Source organism: Bubalus bubalis, chromosome 15 (assembly GCF_019923935.1).
Source record: "Bubalus bubalis isolate 160015118507 breed Murrah chromosome 15, NDDB_SH_1, whole genome shotgun sequence".
Lineage (NCBI taxonomy): Eukaryota > Metazoa > Chordata > Mammalia > Artiodactyla > Bovidae > Bubalus > Bubalus bubalis.
Window position 1 is genome coordinate 61,577,175 of NC_059171.1, and position 21,778 is coordinate 61,598,952.

The window sequence follows — 21,778 nt, forward strand, 5'->3', positions numbered from 1 at the left end:
TGGTTTATAAGCTAATAGCTCCTACAAGAGTTAATTTATATGGGAATATTACTTTTTACAAAGTTTTAAGTTCCAGCATATTTTATTGCCAAATATTATAAAATGAACTAAAAAACAACACTCATTATCACCAGATCATGTGACTCTATGATTTGCTGTCATTGTTTATAAACTGAATGTATGAAAAATATATGAAGAATGGAAAAAAAAATTGCCTTTCAGTTGAAAAAACCCTCGGCTTTGAAATCCAAGATAAAGACCAATTGTCAGTCCCATTAATAGAATATTTTGTTTAAAAAGGATGCAGACACTCATGCAAATATCTTTGATACAGCAGACACAGATGATGAAACAAATACGCATCATCTTATTAGATTACAAATTTTGAGCTAGCTGGTTTTAAGTGATGGGACAAAGACTAGACAACCAAAAGATCAGAGCAGATGGTGAAGAAACATAAGCCCTTAATTTTGAGGCTGCCCGATTGCTAGGAAGCAGGGGTTGGGGCTGGATCAGTTCAAATGCTGCAATGATCACTGTTCCTACCAAGATTCAGCTGTTTTTCTTGAATAAACGCTCACTGAGTTCAGCATACTCTTGGTGAATTTCCATAGATCTGAAAATTTTAATTCAGACCATTTTGCTAGTTCTTTGTTACTTTTATGGAGAAACAAGTGTTTGGAGGTCCTAACTCCTCTCTTTTCCCTAATGTTACTTCAAAACTCAATTTTTAATGTGTCCTTTAATTTCTCAGCACTCTCAACACAACTGGAGACTACTAGTCACTTTTTCTCTGTTGTTTCCAGAATTCTATGTATTCGTCTAAAATAATGTTTCCAAATTTTTATAGCTAGTCAAAAGTGAATAACATTTATATGATAAACTTATTGAGGTAATAATTTATTGTAAATGAGTATGTGCTGTGTACGTGCCGTGCTAAGTTGCTTCACTTAGTCGCTAAGTCGTGACTCACTCTTTGAGACCCTATGAACTGTAGCCCGCCAGGCTCCTCTGTCCATGGGTATTCTCCAGGCAAGAATACTGGAGTGGGTTGCCATGCCCTCCTCCAGGAGATCTTTCTAATCCAGGGATCAAACCTGTGTCTCTTATCTCTCCTGCATTGGCAGGTGGGTCCTTTACCACTATTACCACCTAGGGAGTATAGTTTTTATGTATTCAGACTACTATAATTTAATAACTCTATTTTGCACAGTGCCTGATATAAAGGGAGATCAGTATTAATATTTTCATGATGAATTAATTCTCAATAACCCTTCTTCTTAGGAATTATAGAAAATATTAATTGCAAAGTGCCATTTTATGGGAGTAATGCGATGTATTTCAGGATGGAGGAGTTTTGGTTAATAAAGATTAAACATTAGAAATGCAACAAGTCGTGACTCAGAAGGCTATGTGCACAAAGCGCTGCATGTAGGTCTACTTGTGTACATGACCTGTAACTGAGTGAACTAGCACAACACAGTTTCACACCCAACTGAATATCCCTGTGTAATCTATCAGCAGGACCCCATTATCACTGTTATCACCATTATCATATGCACCGAGTATCCCTGTGTAATCTAGCAGCAGGGCCCCCATTATCAGTGTTATCATCATTATCACAGGCACTGTGTATCCCTGTGTATTCTAGCAGCAAGACCCCCATTATCACTGTTATCACTGTTATCACCATTATCTCATGCACTGAGTATCCCTGTGTAATCTATCAGCAGGACCCCCATTATCACTGTTATCACCATTATCTCATGCACTGAGTATCCCTGTGTAATCTATCAGCAGGACCCCCATTATCACTGTTATCACCATTATCTCATGCACTGAGTATCCCTGTGTAATCTATCAGCAGGACCCCCATTATCACTGTTATCACCATTATCTCATGCACTGAGTATCCCTGTGTAATCTATCAGCAGGACCCCCATTATCACTGTTATCACCATTATCTCATGCACTGAGTATCCCTGTGTAGTCTCACAGCAGGACCCCCATTATCAATGTTATCACTGTTATCATCATTATCACACGCACTGTGTATTCCTGTGTAGTCTAGCAGCAAGATTCCCATTATCATTATTATCACCATGATCTCATGCACTGAGTATCCCTATGTAATCTAGCAGCAGGACCCCCATAATCACATGCTTTTCAGGAAAAGTCATCATTCGCAGCTGAATCTCACTCTGCACTTCACAAATGAACCTGATCTGAATTGTGCTAATGGCTATGCTCCAGACACAAAGAGGAAATGAGAAAGTTGTTCTGAACAAAAGTGAACTGGGAGAAACTGTACTGACTCTACTGTAATTTCAAGTCTAGACAATAATTAAGATGGAGCCAAACCCCAATGGCCTTGATATAATATTATTTCTTAACTTATCTGGCTCCCAAACATTTTAATAACAAAAATGGCTTTAGCTTTATTGAGGTACAATGACATGAAGAAAGTACACATATTTAAAGGGTAAAATTTGATAAGTTTTGACATACATGTGAATCCACAAACCATTATTACAGTCAACATAATGAACTTATCACCTCCCAAAGCCCCCTCCTGTCCCTTTATAACCCCTCCCTGACCTGGGAGACCAGTCTATCCTAAAGGAAATCAGTCCTGAATATTCACTGGAAGGACTGATGCTGAAGCTGAAACTCCAATACTTTGGCCACCTGATGTGAAGAGCCAACTCATTGGAAAAGACTCTGATGCTAGGAAAGATTGAGGGCAGAGGACAAGGGGATGACAGAGGATGAGACGGTCGGATGGCATCAGTGACTCGATGGATGTGAGTTTGAGTAAACTCCAGGAGTTGGTGATGCCAGGGAGGCCTGGCGTGCTGCAGGCCATGGGGTCACAAAGAGTCGGACATGACTGAGCAACTGAACTGAACTGAACTGGCCTGGGAGGGGCTAGCAGAGAGTAACACACAGTGTGAAAACACAATGAGATAAGTCAATTGTTCAAATGTAAAAATAATAACATAAACTTATTAGAAATCAGCAATGGATTGCTTTTCTCCTTTTATTAATCTTGAATGGATAAACTCTAAGAACAACATAAATCCTATAAGCCACTAACAAAGCGTGCTGATTTAGGTGACATAAAATACAACGGTTAAATTCCCTTCATGTATTGAGTACACAGTGCTTACAAATAAATAAGAAAACAACAACAATAAAAGAGGAACATGTTCAAAAGGGTAGAGAAAGGCAAGCGAAAGGATTACGCCAGTGTCATTTCAAGTTGCTCAACCTCATGCACGATATGAGAAATGCATCCTGAAAATGGCCAGTGCACACGTTTCTCCAGGTATCCAAGTGGACAGAGACGATTCCGGTCCACAAAAAGCAAAATAGAATGTAGGAAGAATAAGGACAGACCTAATACACATCTGTTTTCAAAACAGAAATGGAATGTCCTTGTGCAGGAACTGAAGAGGGGAAGAAAGTGAGAGAAGTCACAGGGGAAGGAATCCAGGCTGGGGTGGGGGAAGGCAGGAGCTTATGCAGGAGGCTGGGGAGGAAACCCTCCCCGTGGGAAGGAGGCTGGGCTGTTACTCTTGCTCCCAGATGTAGGCACTCGGGCATCTTCTTGTGCATAACATATGTCTGTTTCATCCTTTATTACACCCTTTATTAAAAGTAGAAGTTTATCTAGTCCCTCGTCCTTACTTGCCACTGGTACCTCATATGCTTTCTTGAAGAGTCTTCCAGACCAGCACCAGGAAAGCCAGCTCACCCTATGATGGTTGCTCACTACCCCACCGGTGGGATGTTCAGGTTGTGGATCTGGTTTTCTTCATCATGCTCCAGGGTTAGCGTGGTTCTCTAACATCAAGTCTTATAGAAACTCTTAGCCATCAAATCTCTTCACAAGTTCGTCATCTCCAGTCTTTCTGCAGAATTTTTCTTTTTGGAGCCTCTCATTCTAAACTTCAACTCTTACATCATTTTTCATATTTTCAGCCCTTTCTGTATAGGCTGTATTCTGAAGGTACTCTCAGAAACACTACTTCCAATTACATGTTTTATCTTTATTTTTATCTGTTCTATTATTCAGTTGGCTAATTGATTATAAGCTTAAACATATTAATGCTTTATTCATTTTTGAACTTCTGTTGAGTTGTTTTGCAAATCCACAATTTTTGATACCGCTTCTTGTTCTTGCCTTACATTTTGTACCACCTTATTAAAATAAATAATTTAAAATAGTCGTGGATTGTTCCTTAATCTTCACAGTGTGTTTTCCCTTATGATGGTTTATTTGCTCAAATGGCTTATACTTCTGATAAAAATATTCTTCTCTGAGATGAACTTACTGAGAGTCTGCTGTGCTCTGGAGCATGGGGGTATCTCTGGAGACTCGGTCCACAGCGCTGGCCTCTGCTGGGTGCAGTGACTTTCTCCAGTTCCAACCCCTTTGCATTTTTTAATTTTAATTTCTCTGGTTGGGGTACTAGTACCACAGTGGCTGTACGAAGTCAAAACCAAACCCCACAGGAGGCAGAAGACTTCTGTTCTAATGTATTTCAGCTGATGTCTTTTGGTTTTGTTTAAGACCCAGAGTATCATGGCTATGAGGGGACTTGAATACTGTAACATTATGTCTGATGTTATTTAATAAAAAGCATATATATAAACATATATACTTATATTGAATCTGAGCATCAGAGAATGCTACCTGAAAATTAAGTTTGAAGAAATTTGAGATGAAAGCAACTAGTCCAAGGTAAGAGTTTGAGTGCTAAATCTCGATGAGAAATTAGATTACATATAATTTTCAATTTTTGTTCCTTGAAGTGGCTCAGATTTTAGGCAGAAGATGTACCCTGATCTCCTAATGCACGGCTATTACACTACGTGGGTGAGTTCTTCCTATTAAGCATAGATATGAAGGTTGAACTATAAAGTAATCCTATATCCCGAAAGACTTCATTTACAAGGTGGGAAGTAGTGAGGGAAAAATCTATTAGCTGTAGCTTTCAGTTGTTAAAGTATCTAGAATTCATTGTGATTTCAAATTGTGAGATGCTAAGAGATTTGAAATAAAATTTCACTATAATCATAATATTGAAAGGTTAGCAGATAAACAGCTGTGGATGCTTATCTGTGTTTATTAAATGTGAGTAGAATATTAAAGTTTTTGATTTCTTCTATAATCAAGGTTTTCCAGATTTTTACTGACTTCACTCAGCATTATTTAAAACCTAGATAAAAGCAGGGGTGGTGAGGAATGAGACAGGTCCCTGAAAGGAATGTGTAGGGAGTGTTCCACATGGTTGTCATCATGGGGAATAAAGCATAGCTGTGGACTAGTCAGGGTTAGGAAACATTCCTAGTGATGAAATCACACTAATTATTGATACTTCACATGCTGAGGGTTGAAGGGACAAGAGAGGGGATAACATAAATATTAGAGTCACTTTTAAAGAAACACTTCATTTGTATTTTTGGCAAGAATTCCCCAAAAGAGCAGGTCTACATTTTTACACTTCTGACTATAAAACAACCCTATCTCGTCCTGGGCATTGCAAACTTCCCTCACAGCTGAGGCTTCCAGTTGAACAATTTACCCTTAATGCCTGGCTTTTCCCTCCTGTTCAGCCCCGTGAAGCTGTAAAGTGTTTTCCCAGATGTGACCTGTGCACTCCAGCCTCAGAATCACCTGCGGTGGATGGAGCGATGCCCCAGTGTCCCAGGCATCACCCCAGAGCGAGTGAGTCAGGTGCTCTGGGCTGAGCCTCGTCTCTGCCCGTGAACAAGCCCCATGTGCCCGCACTTGCTGTGGTTCTGGGAGGCACAGACACCCCTCCAACCCTGTACCTGCCAAGAGTGTGGCATGGCTCAGAGGCAGGGGCCCGAGGGAAGGGAACTGGTCCCCCTGGCCTCACCCCAAGCAAGACAGGTCAGGGCTGTAGGCACAGCAGGCTCTGCAAAGCTGCCCACCACCTCACTCAGCCACATGGGCTCTGTGGGCGGCCCGGGCAAGGGGCACCCTGAACACCACAACCTACCCCAGAGCATAAGTTCTCTGTTGCAAGGAACACACACATCTGACACGCTGATGCAAGCAATAGCATATGTTGAGAAATTTTGTTCTCATTTAACTTTATAAACACATATGAGATGGTTGCCCTTACACAGATGCTACTGATATGGGACCCCAGGCTTAGATGAAAAGGAACTTGGTTTTAACATACTGAAAGTTATTTTAAAATTTTACCATGGAAGCTAACTAGTGGTGGGTATGCCATTTAGGAATTGATATCGTCGATGTTCAGATTGTGGTCAGTGGCTGTGGACTGAGGCTGCTGTGGGGAGTCAGTATCAGTGTCCTGCCACCGAGCCCCCTCCCCGTCCACACACTGGACGGGGACAGCTCAGCGAGTCCAGGCGGTGAGCCTTCACTTCCTTTTCTTATTCTATTAATAGCTAATGCTTATATTATGGTTGTGAAAGCAATAGAAGTTAAGTTTAACATAATAAAATTATTACCATTTCCTTCCCCAATGCATGAGAGTGAAAAGTGAAAGTGAAGTCACTCAGTCGTGTCCGACTCTTCGCGACCCCATGGACTGCAGCCCACCAGGCTCCTCCGTCCATGGGATTTCCCAGGCAAGAGTACTGGAGTGGGGTGCCATTGCCTTCTCCGAATTAATTAATAATTCGTACGAATTATTTCCATGTAAAACTAAAGGCAATCAAAATTACCATTTGTAACAGATAAAATGAAAGAAATATACAGTTTGACTTTGCATGTGTTTCTCCATCTTACCTGCTGGTTTACAGGAAAGTTTCTGTTGATTTTTTTAATCTGAAAAAATAAACAAAGAAAAGTGAGGTCAGCAAAGATAATGTAATACAAGAACCCCAGGTTTATGGGACTCTCTTCTTAGTGAGTAAACTAAGAGTAAACTTTATTGTTGACACACTAAAATCATTGCATATCAAGCACCAATTAGGAATGTTTTTTTAAATTCTGACTGTCAAAAGTGTCCCAAATTTCATATACGAACATTTCAGAAATATTTCAACTTAACCATATTCTCTTGATGAGAAATGAAAAGCCTCTGATCCCACACAATCTACCGAGAATGTACAGCATAAATTTTTGTAACTTCTTTCATTATTCACTTTCACTTCATATTATATTTAATAGATAAGAGAACAGAGGGGATGGAATATTCAGACACTATAGGATACTGTATATTATCAAGATAGTTGCAGTCAGGATTACAAATAAAATAAACATTTAAGACCATTTATTGAGTGAACTGGAGAAGGAAAAGGCAGCCCACTCAGTATTCTTGCCTGGAGAATCCCATGGTCAGAGAAGCCTGGCGGGCGGGCTGCAGTCCATGGGGTCACAAGAGTCGGACACGACTTAGTGACTATGCTGCCACCACCACCGTTGAATGAAATGTCATAAAAATTTAGAATAAATCTGCGGAGTTTCCTCTGTATCAAGTCATGTAAACAAACTTTAAAGACCAAATGAAAAATGATTATCAGATTTAGACAAATGACCTTATAACACATGAAATCTTCATTCAACAGAACTTTTACTAATTAAAACCTTCTTTTTCACTGGTTTTCTAGAGAAACTTAAATGATGCTCTCTGTATGCTATAATCTGACATCAGACTAAACACAGACTGTTTTCACTTAGAAAATGTTCTGTTGAATTGCTTTGTTTTTCCTTGTTTTAGTGTTAGTTTACCTTTGTCTTACTGATAAACATGAATTAAGAGGAGATGCAAGGAGGCACAAACTTGGAGAAGTGAAATGGCCTGTGGATGAGAACAGACTCACTGGTGGAGACATGTCATTTAAAATATGAAAAAAAAAGCTGACAATTTGAGAATATTTGTGTGATTCCTCAGGGTCATGTATAAGAAGCATATCTTTCTTGTTCTGCTCAGTCATGCCCAACTCTTTGCGACCCCATGGACTGTAGCCGCCAGGCTCCTCTGTCCACAGGATTCTCCAGGCAAAGAATACTGGAGTGGGTTGCCATGTCCTCCTCCAGGGGACCTTCCCAAACCAGGGATTGAATCCAGACCTCTTGCATTGGATTCTTTACCATCTGAGCCACCAGAGAAGCCCAAGAAAACTGGAGTGGGTAGCCTATCCCTTCTCCAGGGGATCTTCCCAACCTAGGAATCAAACTGGGGGTCTCCTGCATTGCAGGTGGATTCTTTACCAGCTGAGCTACCAGGGAAGCAGGTTGCTCTAATTGTTTAAAAGTATTTTCTGCTCTGATGAGGAGTCAACCAAGGAAAGTCTCTAGAAGTAAAGATGCTTTCAACCAAAGTCAGGATGGTTTGAAGATGGAGACAGAAGAGCAGATCCCTAAATGTGTTTTACCAATCAATCAAAAACCCACAATGAACACTTTGTGGAACAATACTTGTTACCAGTTTTTTTTTTTTTATAAAATTCCACCAATATATTTTTTAATTTTTTTAATTGGAGGATAATTGCATTACAATGTGTTGGTTTCTGCTGTATAGCATTGTGAATCCACCATCTGTATACATATACGACCTCCCTGCCCCGCCCCCATGCCAGCCCTCCAGGTCATCACTGAGCCCTGAGTTGAGCTCCCTATGCTGTACAGCAGCTTCCCACTAGCTCCCTATTTTACATGTCCACTAACATTTTATGTTGACCGTTGTCTCTGAGGGCATACTATATAGTATTGCATTTTTAAGTTCCTCCATCATGTAATTTTAGTTCTATGAATGAACTAAAATTTAGTTCAGTCATAAAATGTATGACTGAAGTTAAATCAATGATACTTCTTTGCATAGTATTTACTTAAAACAACATTCAACAAATATTGTTTTTCAAAATCAAGTCTATGCCATCAAATGTACTTAAAATCGGGTCCTCCAGATTTATTTAAAGGTGTACTTACACTCTCCTTCGAAAAATGACTTAGTAACTTCAAGGTATTTGACTATGAAATGCATATAAATCAATAGTCATCCTAAATTTTAAACTAGACAAATAAAATACATTTTAAACAAAATACATTTCATTAAAAAATAAAATTCATAACAATTAGCCTTATATGAAATCATGGGCTTCCCTGGTGGCTCAGTGGTGAAGAATCTGCCTGCCAATGCAGGAGACGGGGGTTCTACTCCCTAGGTCAGGAAGATCCCCTGGAGGAGGAAATGGCAACCCACTCCAGTATTCTTGCCTGGGAAATCCCATGGACAGAGGAGTCTGGCAGGCTACAGTCCATGGAGTCACAGAGTCAGACACAACTGAGCCACTAAACAATGACAAATATGAAATCTACAGATCCATTTCTGAATGTCAAATTTCTTCTAAATTAAAATATTATACTGTGGTATTATTCTAGGGTGACTGTTTTTAGGCCTTTAAGGGCCTGTGGAGAATAAATGGTTGAATGCTCCCAGAGGTGTTTAATGTCAGGGGCTATTTCAATGCATTACAGAGCTACAATCATTGAGACAGGGTTTTACACTGCAAAACTAAATGTGACAATGAATTTTGATAGAAAATTAAAACTGAATATAAAATGCATATTACTGAGTTAACAATAAAGATTGTATTAAATGTGAATGGAGAACAACACTTTAAAAAGTGGTTAATTACTTGAAAAACAATGTCTCACCTGCCAACTCCCAAAACAGCCCATATTTAGCCTATAGATTTAAGGCGGCTTGGGGTGGCCTGAGGCACGCTAACCTTCCTATTGCTAGCAATGGAAGCAGAAAGATAAACCTAGCAGCAGCACTTTTTGTGAAGACTTCTGAGAGCCCCCTGTACAAGTGTGGCTGAGATTCTGGATGTGAGTGGCTCAGAGGCGGGAGCAGACCCTCCGCAGTCACTAGCGGGCTCAGGGGGGTGTCCACTAATCGCTCAGATGGGACCAGGTGGACCGAGGGAGAAGCAGAGCTTTTGCTTTCTCCTGCGATAACCTGGGCAGCACTTGTGATGGGTAGGGCTTCAAACACAACACAGGTCTCTACCTCAACATGTGTGCTGAAGTCTGGATCTGAAAACCTATGAACACAGACAAGGGTTTTGTTAATTTGTGCTGAGGGAGAAGCTGGGAGAAGTCATTATCCCTGCATAGACCTGCCCCCCGGCCTGGTTGTGGGGTGTGCATCTTTGGGGCAAAAGGAATAGAAACAAAGAGAACCTCATGGAAACTCCAAGCCAGCCTGCATTGGGCTGCATTAAGACATCAATCATAGTTTACAAGATCAAAGAATGCTCATATTCTTAGATTCTTCTCCTAGACGCCTATGGTGGTTTGGTGGTTTCATTGCTTAGTCATATCCAACTCTTGAGACCCCATTGACTATAGCCCAGGGATTCTCCAGCATGAATACTGGAGTGGACTGCCATTTCCTTCTCCAGGGGATCTTCCCGACCCAAGGATTGAACCTGAGTGTCCTGCTTTGGCAGGTGGATTCTTTCACTGCTGAGCCACCAGGGAAGACCCCTAGACCCCTATATTAAGGTATAATTAGTGAATTAGCAACATTTTCACTGACTAATATGCCAGAAATTCATAGGGCACTATTACATTAATGATGCATTTTAAATGATGTGCATTTCAAATAATACTCTATTCATTAATTTTAATTAAATGAATAGCAAAGTATCTATTAGTCCATTATATATAGGTGATTTCAGAATATAATTACTATCATAGGAAAATGCTCAGGATTATATGTTAACTGAAAAAAGGTTAATACCATCTACCCAAGAAGATGGTCTTTTCTTTTATGTACAGTGACCTCACCGTGGGCTGGGTTGCAGGCACTGGGCACCTGGGTTTCAGGCGTGCGGGGGGAGGGGGGTGTTTGATTGGCCCACATTGGTCACAGGTGAAGAGGGCAGGGTCTAGCATTGTGGAGTCATTAGTCAGGCTTCCTATGGAGGGGACACGGAGTGTTTATAGTTAGAGCCTGGACCCTCAGGACGCCTGGGGCCACCTCTGCTCCCTCAAGCTTGGCTTCTGAGAGACATTCATCAAGCAATAGCAAACTGAAAGTGATTGCTGTATGATTTCTGCTGGCCCTTCGTCTGCACTGAGCTCACCGTGTGCCTCCTCTTCCACATGATGCCTGGTGCTGAGAGTGGGAACATCTCCCCCCGCCCCCCAGGACTGATCAGAGCCCTCAGTGAATGTCTGGAAGCAGGCGGTCCCCTGCGAGAGTCACAGGTGAAGGGAGGGGCCTGGTGCAGGGAACAAGCAGCGGCTGGTGAGTGGTCCATGTGTCTGAGCTGCTCAGGCTTCTCGTAACACGCTGTCCACGGTTCACCAGGTGTGACCTCCCCCTTCAGGGCCTGAGCGCTCACTGGGTGTCCAGTGGTTCATCTAGTGAGCAGGTTCTCTGCTGGCCGGTGTCCTCTGCCCTTGACATGCACTGGACAGCGTGTGTCCCCACACCCCTGTGGGGTCTCCAACAGCTCTGGGCCCAGGAGGGTCAGCTCCTGAAGCCAGCCTCAGCAGGGCGGGAGAAGGGTGGGTGGGTCGGGACAAGGCCCCGGGCACTCCCTGGGGGCTTTGAGGCCCCTGGAACATGGGAGACTGGGGAACTTGGGCTGGAAGAAAAGAGAAAGACTGAGGCCCGAAGGGAAGGAACTAAGGCCAGGCAGGCAGAGTCTGGCTGGCTAGGGGGCAGCTCCTTGGAAACTTCCCAGGAAAACTGCCCATTTGCTTATGACTGCAATTGTCAGTTAACATCAAAGCAAAGGGTCTGGATTGTGCAACGAAATTACCAGCTAATTTTTTCCAACGTAAAAATTTGTTGAAACTTCCCTGGTGTTTCAGTGATTGGACTTTTCCTTCTAATGCAGGGGTTGTGGGTTCAATCCCTGGTGGGGGAGCTAAGATCCCACATGCCTTTTGGCCAAAAAAACAGAACATAAAACAGAAGCAATAGTGTAACAAATTCAATGAAGACTTAACAAATTGTTCACATCAAAAAAATCTTTAAATTAAAAAAAAAATTGTTTAAAAGCTTTTTTTGGTGAGTAGCTTTCTACCGATAAAGTAGGTTAGTTATTTTATTGAAATCCCCCCAACACAACTTGCCAAAATAAACTCTAATCACGTAAAAAGAACAGTATGATTAAGAAAATACACTCGTGGTATAATGCTAGACTTCCCCTTGCTCTTATCCTGACTTGACTTACTGTCCCTGCCCTGTCTGATTCCACTCTCCATGGCCCACATTGAGTTGATGGCTGCACGACTGAAGTTCGTATTTGATGTGTGAGGAGAAACAGTGGTGAAAACAAGACACTGCACAAAAGTGCATCCAAGGACTCGGGAATGCCAGCTGCTACAGAAGGAAGAAAACGTCTCCCTCAGTGACACCACGCCTGTCAGAATCTCACTCTGCAACCTCTGATCACAGCTTCAGGCCTTTCTGGTAAATCTCTTTTCTGTTAGGCTTTATTTTGTTATGACTTTCAATTCACCTACGAGCTTTGTTGAGTCTTTCTAAGGCGGCAGACACAATAGAAGTTTTTCCTTCAGTTCTTCACAACCAACAGTATTATGGAAAAAAATTCTCTTTTCAGCTTGCAAGTGTTTGCCATCCAAAATAGCAGAACTCTATGGATTAAACATGACTCCCAAATGACCCTTTTTTTTTGGCTCCTGCAGGTAAATGGGTAAAATGTAGGAAGATGGCTGAAATACAGCCTGCAGGAACTCAAATGACTGATGAGATGTGTGGTGTGTGTATGTGTGCGTGCGTGTATGTATGTGTATATGTGTGAATCCTGAAGGACTGTGATCATTCCATAAAAACCACAGGGCGGCTGGTTGTTCATGCATTTTTTTAGAATTAATATGTTTTAAGTATTAAACAATGTAGTCGATACTGTCAGTTATCTGACTCAAAAGCCATTTACAGTCTTCTCTTCTTGGTCATCCCACCATAAACAGTACTAAAGGTAGAGACTAGCCACCCATCCCCAGAATTGTCATGGGGCTGAGTCAGGAGGAGGAGGAGAAGTGAGCCTTATTAGTCTAATAAAGAGTTTCTGGAAAATTTTATCTTATCTTGATAAAAAAAGGAGAGATGTAGCTGGCACTATGTATCCTTCTTCCCTTTCTTTCCTATTCTGAACACTGAAGTGATGTTTGGAACTGTTGCAACCCTTCTGTGATCATGAGGCAGCAAACTCAAGGTAAAAGCCAACACTCTAAGAGTAGTGGGTAATAGTAGCAATAATGTGTGTGGACAGAGGAAGGGTTCTGGGTGGATGGTAGCTTCCAAGAAATGCTGCCATCCGTGACTCTCTTCATTTGGGAAAAAAAGAAAACCACTATTTACTCCTTTGAGGTCTCTCTAACTTGTTATTGAGAGCATTCTCATTGATAAAAACATTTCGGGAAGAGAGTCTATCCTTTTTCTCATAATCAAATATGATTATGTATTTTGAAAATCTCACATATGCAACCATACATCCTCATTTAATATCACAGATTTTCAGTGATCCTTTAAGAATAGAAGCATATTGCATAAATATTTGTATTTATATATATGCAAACACACACACATAAGTGATATATTTCAAGTACCACATTCCATTCTGATAAAGGGAACACATGCATAGGACATATGTGGAAGAATTTAGACCAGAAGAGATTCCTTTGTGTTAACAGGTAACCTTAGTAGAAATGTAGCATGAAATTCTCTCTGTTTATCAATCGGGATCTATTTCAGTGCTGGAGCAGTAAAAAGTGATTGGAAAGGTTAGATTCATGAGATGCTGGCTGAGAGAGAGCTCTGCCTTTTATTTGCTTCCCTCTGTCTCTTTTAAAGATGAGGGACTGAGGGGTAGGTCTTCGGTTGCCAGAAATCAGAGCTGCTTAATGGTCTAGTCAGCATTAGACATTTATTTTAGCTCAGCTTGTCCTGTGTGATTCACATTCTGGTATCCACACAGCCATTCTTCAGAAGATGAAGAATCTCAAATGACAACCGGACAAAACAGAGATGTGCAGCGTCACACACAATGAGCGAATCTATACAGCCATTTATCAGCAGTTTTGGATTAAATCATGAAATTTAGAGTGCTGCTGCAGAAAGGAGAAGTGCAACTGTTTCAGCATCATTTCAGGGCCAGAATGGCTGAAGCACTTCTTCATTTAGCCCTCGCAGAGACTGAGGCTAACAGCATTCATTTAAGAAGAGGAGCTTGAAGTCCAGCTCAGAGCTGGTGCAGGGAGACCTGGGCTCCACACCAAGTCCCCTGACACCGCATCCCAGCTTCTCCCCGGCAAAAATATCACTGCAAAGGCAATCAGCTTGAATCCCCTTTGCCTGATCACAGGAGAGTGTGTTTGAAGTTATGCGTCCATGGGTCCCTTCATGGTCCCTCCACGGGTCCTCCTTCACACGCGTCCTGTCCTCCCTCCCCTGTATGTGATATTCACAGGCCTCCAGCCATGCCCACTGAGGCTGTGAGAAACACATACCCTCCCTTGCCACCTGAAGACAGCCCCTGTCCAGGTGCTTTAGCTCAGCAATTATTGCACAACTTTAATTGTGATATTCTTACAAGTGAATTATTCTGAAAAGATCTAGGGGCTCAAATAATATTGTAGGCTGCTTTGCAAGTGGACAAACTAGTAAACATATAGATGTATAGATATATAGGTAGACAAATGCATATATATACATGGATTATAGATGCTGATGGATGCATGATATATATATAGATAGACTGTATAGAGATATGAAATGTTAGGTAGATAGATGCATATATACATATATAAAAATATAGGTGGATGATATATACACACAGATACAGATATTTAGTGCTTACATGTTAAATATCTATTTTCAGTTATTTAACTAATGTAGATGTTACAATGTTTGTGAATGGAAACTTAGGTGTAAATACTGTTATACTGATACACTGGACTAAAACACTCAAGATCGAGTGGCTTTCTTTGAGCAAGTATAATCCACTTTAATAATAGCTCTTATGGTGGGTGTGCAGTGGTCCATTCCTAGCAGAACACCAAACAGCTGATGGAGTTAACTTGTATACTGAAGAGGTTCACTGAGGCAGGCGGAGGAGCTTTCCCAGCATTCCTGGAACCACTACTTACGTTGTGCTTTGTGAGGCTGGAAATGTTGGTGGCTATTGCTTGCAGCCACTCCCCGCAGTCCTCTGCGGAGAGACACTGGATGACCCCGCTGCAGACCCCGTCCACGGCGGTGACTTGGAAGGCGTTCTGCCTGCAGAGACGTCAGAGCAAATCAGACCAAGACATCATCTCGGGTGTCTGTGTGCAACTTGAGATAGCTGTCTGCTCAAAGGCTCTTCTTGCAGACCACATAAATGCAGCTTCAAATTCCTCTTTCCTTATATCTTAAAAAATCTGTTATTACACGGAACACTAAAGATAAACCCAGTTTCCCAGCTGGCACTAGTGGTAAAGAACCTACCTGCCAAGGCAGGAGCCATAAGAGACATGGGTTCGATCCCTGGGTTGGGAAGATCCCCTGGAGGAGGGCATGCAACCCACTTCAGTACTCAGGCATGGAGAATCCCATGCACAGAGGAGCCTGTGGGCTACAGTCCATAGTGTTGCAAAGAGTTGGACACGACTAAGCAATTTAGCACACATGCATACAAATATGAACCCAGATGACCACAATTTTGAATTACTTAAAGCATCTTGAGAAACAGGTAAGTTTGGAGAAACTTGGAGATGTACAATATATTATGTAAATGGAAACATGTCAAAGACCTTTGAGAGGGATTCTCCCTGTTCCCTGCATATCACAAAGTTATGCATAGATGTTTATCCATTATTTTGGCTACCATCTCCTCTTGACATTTTTCAGTGCATTTCTGATGGAAAGCTCGCACGAAAACCCCGCACCCAGATACCGAGCATCATTTAAAACTCTCATGCTGTCATGAGCTGAAGCACTTTCTCAGCTGTTCATCCAGCTGTTTGTCTTCTCAGGGATGGTTTTGGACAAGGGTCCACAGCTCTTCACGTCTAAATATTCACGCTGTAAATTTATATAGATGTTTGCATTTCAATAACAACCACAATCTCCTTAAAAGTGCTCTGGCCAGCCTGAATATCTCTATTGTCTTTTCTTGAGTTTTTGTTGTTGTTAGAGAAAATTAAATAATGCCATCCTAAGTTGTTTACAAAAGCGCTGTAGAGTTTAAAGCAGCTTTCCGCAGCTTTAATTACTTACTTTTATTTTTCTGTTTCAAGTTCTTGCATGTTTCAATATAAGCTTAATGGAGAGGAATAGATAAAAATCCCCAAATGAATGGAAAGTAGCCAAATGCCTCATGCTTGAAAATTACTCTGTGGTGCAACACAATACACTTCAGAAAATGCACAAACTATCTTTAAATCCCAGCCAGTTTTGAAGCAATAGACAAATGATGTAGTTCAGCATTCCAAAGGCTATGTAAATAGTGTACATTTATATGTTTTTCTCCAATTAAATTGCTTTTTTGTGTCTTCTGAATTTTGTTAAGTAGGTGTTTGTGGATATTACACATATTTCAATTTCAAAAATAAAGACACTCCAGCCGGCAATTATCTGGCCTAGCTTCATCATGAGGCTGGTGTCTCTCTCCTGTCCCATGAGACTGGTCCAGACCTCAGAACCGGACATGCTCCAGAGACTTTCACACTGAAGGCCCTTTGCATCCACATTATTAATATTTTTAGAGACACTTGTTCTGATAAACTTGACCAAGCATTTTCAACTGATTATGGGAAAGTGTTCAAATATTCTTTTTTATTTGCTCTGAAAAACACATAAAAAGTCTGAGAGGGGGCAACTATTGTCTTTCTCTTTGAAATAATATTCTTTTGAATTTGTGACAAGAAAAAAACATGCACAGCACAAAAAGAATACTTTAACTTCCCGTGACTTTCTCAACTTTAATTCTGATATTCACTAGTGAGTAAGACATTTAAGATATGCAGTCAGAAGCTCAACTATCCATGGAAAATGAGAACTAATTTGAGTTAGCAACAACGTTTCTTTCTGCTTTCTGATTATCGTAACCGTTGCTTCATGTACCAGAAATTAAAGCATGTCTTGAACATATTTGTCCTCTCTGCTGTAAATGAATCATGGCAGCTGGGTATTTTTAGCTGATTAGAGTTGATGCGCTTAGAGGAAACCCACAACCCATGCAATCGCATGTGGCACACAGTCTCCACAGTCATTTGCAAGGACTAGCCTTTATAAACCCAGGCTTATACACTACTATATACCAATTGTACATTCTGTTTCCACTTTGCAGGTTATTTGTCAGAAGCCCTTTCATGAATATAAGTGAAATATTTCAATGGTTTCTTTGATTACATACAACCTCTTACAAAATAAACAGGTCATCAAGGTATTAGCCTGGGCCCTGTTTCTACTTCTGCTATTGAATAAATAAGAGCACTGGCACATTAGTCCACTTAGTTGTGCCCCGATTTCCCCTAACAGAGAATGAGGAAAACATACTTTACAGATTCAACAAATATTTATGGAGTAACTGGTGGGACCCAAATCCTCTCATTGATCACTGAAGCGCTGAGAAAGAACTGCCAATGTGTGACCCTGAGGCAATATTTAAGAAAGTTTGGTAAGCATGTGTCACCCAGCACTTAGCCAGAGCCCCAAGGCTGTGGGGATATTTGTGCTTCTAGAAAATGGAATTCTTTAGGTCAAGATAATCAGTAATTGTAAAAAAAAAAAAAAAAAAAGAAAGAAAAACAAGATTTCTTTTTTTCAGCTTGTTTGATCAGATACTCTCTGAAATCAGTAAACTACACTACCTACTAAGTAGGACTTCCCAGGTGGTGCTAGTGGTAAAGAACCTGCCTCCCAATGCAGGAGACATAAGAGATGCGGGTTTGATCCCTGGGTCCAGAAGATCCTCTGGAGGAGGGCATGGCAACCCACTCCAGTATTCTTGAGTGGAGAATCCCATGGACAGAGGAGCCTGGCAGGCTACCATCCATGGAGTAGCAAAGAGTCAGACACAACTGAAGTGACTTAGCATACACATGCAGCTGCTAAGTTAGCATTGAGGTATTGGGAAATATGAAAATTTAACAACATTTGTAGTAGTCTTGAGGATTCCTAGATTAAATTACAATTCTTTGTGCACACACACACACAGATACAAACACACACACAGATACAAACACACACACACACACTTGCTCAAAAAAAACCCACAGTGACAAGATTACAGTTAGATAATTTGAATTTTTTCCACTTTCCACTCAATATTGTTTTCTATTTTTCTAATGATTCTTGATCACTATTCTGGCAACAAAAGTTATGCTCAAATGTTGCTAAATTTCAAAGTAATTTTTTTCATTTAAACTACAAATTTATTCTTCTGTTGCATGAAAAATTCATAAATAATTAATTGTCAATATGCATGTTGCTGCTGCTGCTGCTGCTAAGTCGTTTTAGTCGTGTCCGACTCTGTGTGACCCCATAGATGGCCACCCACCAGGCTCCCCCGTCCCTGGGATTCTCCAGGCAAGAACACTGGAGTGGGTTGCCATTTCCTTCTCCAATGCATGAAAGTGAAAAGTGAAAGCGAAGTCGCTCAGTTGTGTCCAACTCTTAGCGACCCCATGGACTGCAGCCTACCAGGCTCCTCTGTCTATGGGATTTTCCAGGAAAGAGTACTGGAATGGGTCAATATGCATATACATCAATATATGCAATTCTTATTTACACAGTTAGTAATTCATGTTTGTGTTCATTGTTCATGGCATGCAGGCACATGCAGGAGAAGTTTACTTTGTGAGGAGTGAGGAGGAGAAGGCGGTGGTGGAAGGGCATTGCAAGCAGGAGGGAGAGTTGCAGAGCCTAAGCTGCACCAGTCTGGAGTGGCTGGACGGCCTTGTCCAGGAGGGGGTTAGCGGGACTGTGGGAAAGCAGGTAGAGTTAGACAGGGCAGCCCGGTGAATATCACGGAAGGAGCTTCAAGTCTATGGGAACCGTGGCTGAACCTCCATGGAAGACCCCATGGTCAGATTTGTGTGCACTGGGTTGATTGTGTCAGATAAGGTAGGATGACCGGCAAATACAAGCTGATGTGGGACTGCACATGTGTGAGTGGGAGGGAAAGTAAACATCAGCTCAAGAATATTACAAAGGCTATGGATCAACGAGAGCTTCCTGTAAAGGAAAATGAGGGAGCAGGGTCTGGGGTCCACCTGGATGGATGGCTTATACAGGGCATAGGAGACAAGGCACACGCTTTAGACAGGAGGTGATTCCTCCAAAAACAAACAGCAGCAGCATGAAGGCATGACTGGCTTAGAGGAATGGGGTCGTATGGAAATTAATCTGTTTCTCAGTCTATTCAGGATTTCTGTTCTATAGTTAATACAATGAAGCACTTTCTTGTCCTTAATAACCTTCCCATTCTAATCTCCCGACACTGAAATGTTCTGCAATATTATGATACTTCAAAATTGAACCAAAACACATATTTCCAAGTCATTATATAACAAACATAAACTGTCTTATTATTGATAAAATGTTATGATGTTTTAATTCATATTTACACAATAGCTATGACAGTAACACAATTTTGTTGCAATTAAAAATGAGAGGTATTATATCACCAAAGTTAACATTATGGGCCTTGGAAAAACCAACCAACTCATAATGTCCTGGCTTTTGATCCAAGTTCAACAATTTTGTATATTTGTCATCATGGGGCACTAATTTATCTTTTTTCTTTTATTTCCCTCACTTTCTCAACTGCCACTGGCCCATGAGCTCCTTCAGGGAAAGAAGCAAACACAACATCTTGCATATAGACATTAAATCGATATTTATTGAGTGAATGAGTGAACAATAAATTAGCTCTTGAATCTGAATTGTTGTGCAATCCACTCAGAAGAGTGTTGTGTTTATAACTGCTTATTACTGTCATAGTCACTGAGTGTAATTAATTCAACTGCTAAAAGCTGTTGATGTGTTGAGGTGTCATAAAAATAAAAATGGAAGAAGTCATCTAGATTTATACATTTCCTTTGTCTCATAAATTTCTTTAGCTAAACATTTCTACATCGTTTAACTACAAAAGATTTTTAAAGTAAAAACAAAAAGAACAAATACACACACTAAAAATACCATTAATAGAAATATTTTAAAACTTCTTAAAGCAGAAGACAAATAGATTCAAAAGAAACAAATAAACAGAAGCAGAAAGATTAAAAGTAGGGCATATTTGAATAACAGTTATCTGAAAACAAAAAAAAATATCTTGAGGAATTTAAGATACATATATAATTCAACCTTGAAGATTCATTGGAAAGACTGAGGCTGAAGGTGAATCTCTAATACTTTGGTCACCTGATGCAAACGGCTGACTCACTGGCAAAGACCCTGATGCTGGGAAAGACTGAGGGCAGGAGGAGAAGGAGGTGACAGAGGATGAAATGGTTGAATGGCATTGGTGACTCAATGGACATGAGTTTGAGCAAATTCTGGGAGATGGTGAAGGATAGGGAAGCCCGGCGTGCTGCAGTTCATAGAGACACGAGGAGTTGGACACAACTCAGCGACTGAACAACAACAACAATATAATTCAAATATCTTCAGAAATATGCACAAAGATAAGAAAGAAATAAAGGAATTAGTTAAGGTGTTTTAAGTTTCTAAAATTTCCTGAAAGAGGTAAAATTAATAAGTTGTACTGGTGGTAGTTTAGTTGCTAAGTCATGTTCGACTCTTGCAACCCCTTGGACTATAGCCCACCAGGCTCCTCTGTCAATGAGGTTCTCTAGGCAAGAATACTGGAGTGGGATGCCAATTCCTTCTCCAAAATAAGTTGCATTAAACACTAATAAATCGTGCATGGTGGTCTGAGTGTTGGTGCCAAACCTCCTAGTCACATTTTGAAATCCTAGTGACCAACATGATGGTGCAAGAGGAGATGCTGAAGCCACGAGGGTCAAGGCCTCACGCACAAGATCAGTAGTTCATAAAAGAGTCTCGGGAGTGACCCCAGGCCCCACCCCAAGGGAGGGCAGAGGAGAAGACAGCAGGCACGAATTAGGAGTGGTCTTCGTCAAAGAACTTGAGGACTCAGCCATGACCTGGATGCCTTAAACCAAGGCTTCCAGCACCCAGAGCTGTAAGAAACCATTTCTGTTGTTTGCTGCGAGTACTGGGGCTTCCCAGGTGGCACAGTGGTAAAGTACCCACCTGCCAAGGCAAGAGACACAGGTTAGATCTATGGGTTGGGAAGATCCGCTGGAGGAGGTAGTGGCAAACCACTCCAGTAGTCTTGCCTGGAGAATCCCAGGGACAGAGAAGCCTGGTGGGCGACAATCCACGAGGTCGCAAAAGAGTCTGACACGACTAAGTGACTAGAGAACAACAACTGCTATTATTATCTGCCATATTTTGTCACGGCAGCCTGGAAGGACTAAGACATATGGTGTAATGTTTAGACGATAACTAAAGCTAAATAAAAGGTGTATGTATAGTGATATAATAGAGGGAATATTAAAATTTTAAATATTTAATTACTTTGAAAATTAAAAATAAGTTAAAAAAAACAGAATAGAAAAACTAGCGTGTTGATACAAAGGACTTTTTTTCTTGAATATATACAAAACTCTCAAATCTCAACAGTAAAAAATAAAAGGGTAAAAATACATAAGTAAAGCCAATTTACTAAATGATCAAAAAACAAAGAGATATTTCACCAAAGAGGATTT

The 21,778-nt window shown here is 41.0% G+C and overlaps 1 protein-coding gene across 2 annotated transcripts in view; it reads right to left on the reverse strand.

Annotated features, from left to right (window-relative positions):
• SNTG1 (syntrophin gamma 1) overlaps window positions 1-21,778 on the reverse strand; it is a 402,149-nt gene that overhangs the window by 60,811 nt on the left and 319,560 nt on the right. For both annotated transcript variants that reach the window (XM_044928771.2, XM_006063418.4), the window contains exons 12-13: window positions 15,146-15,275; window positions 6,794-6,832 (exon numbers count right to left, since the gene is read on the reverse strand). In XM_044928771.2, the coding sequence (XP_044784706.1) occupies window positions 6,794-6,832; window positions 15,146-15,275 (169 nt within the window). The remainder of the gene's footprint in view (window positions 1-6,793; window positions 6,833-15,145; window positions 15,276-21,778) is intronic.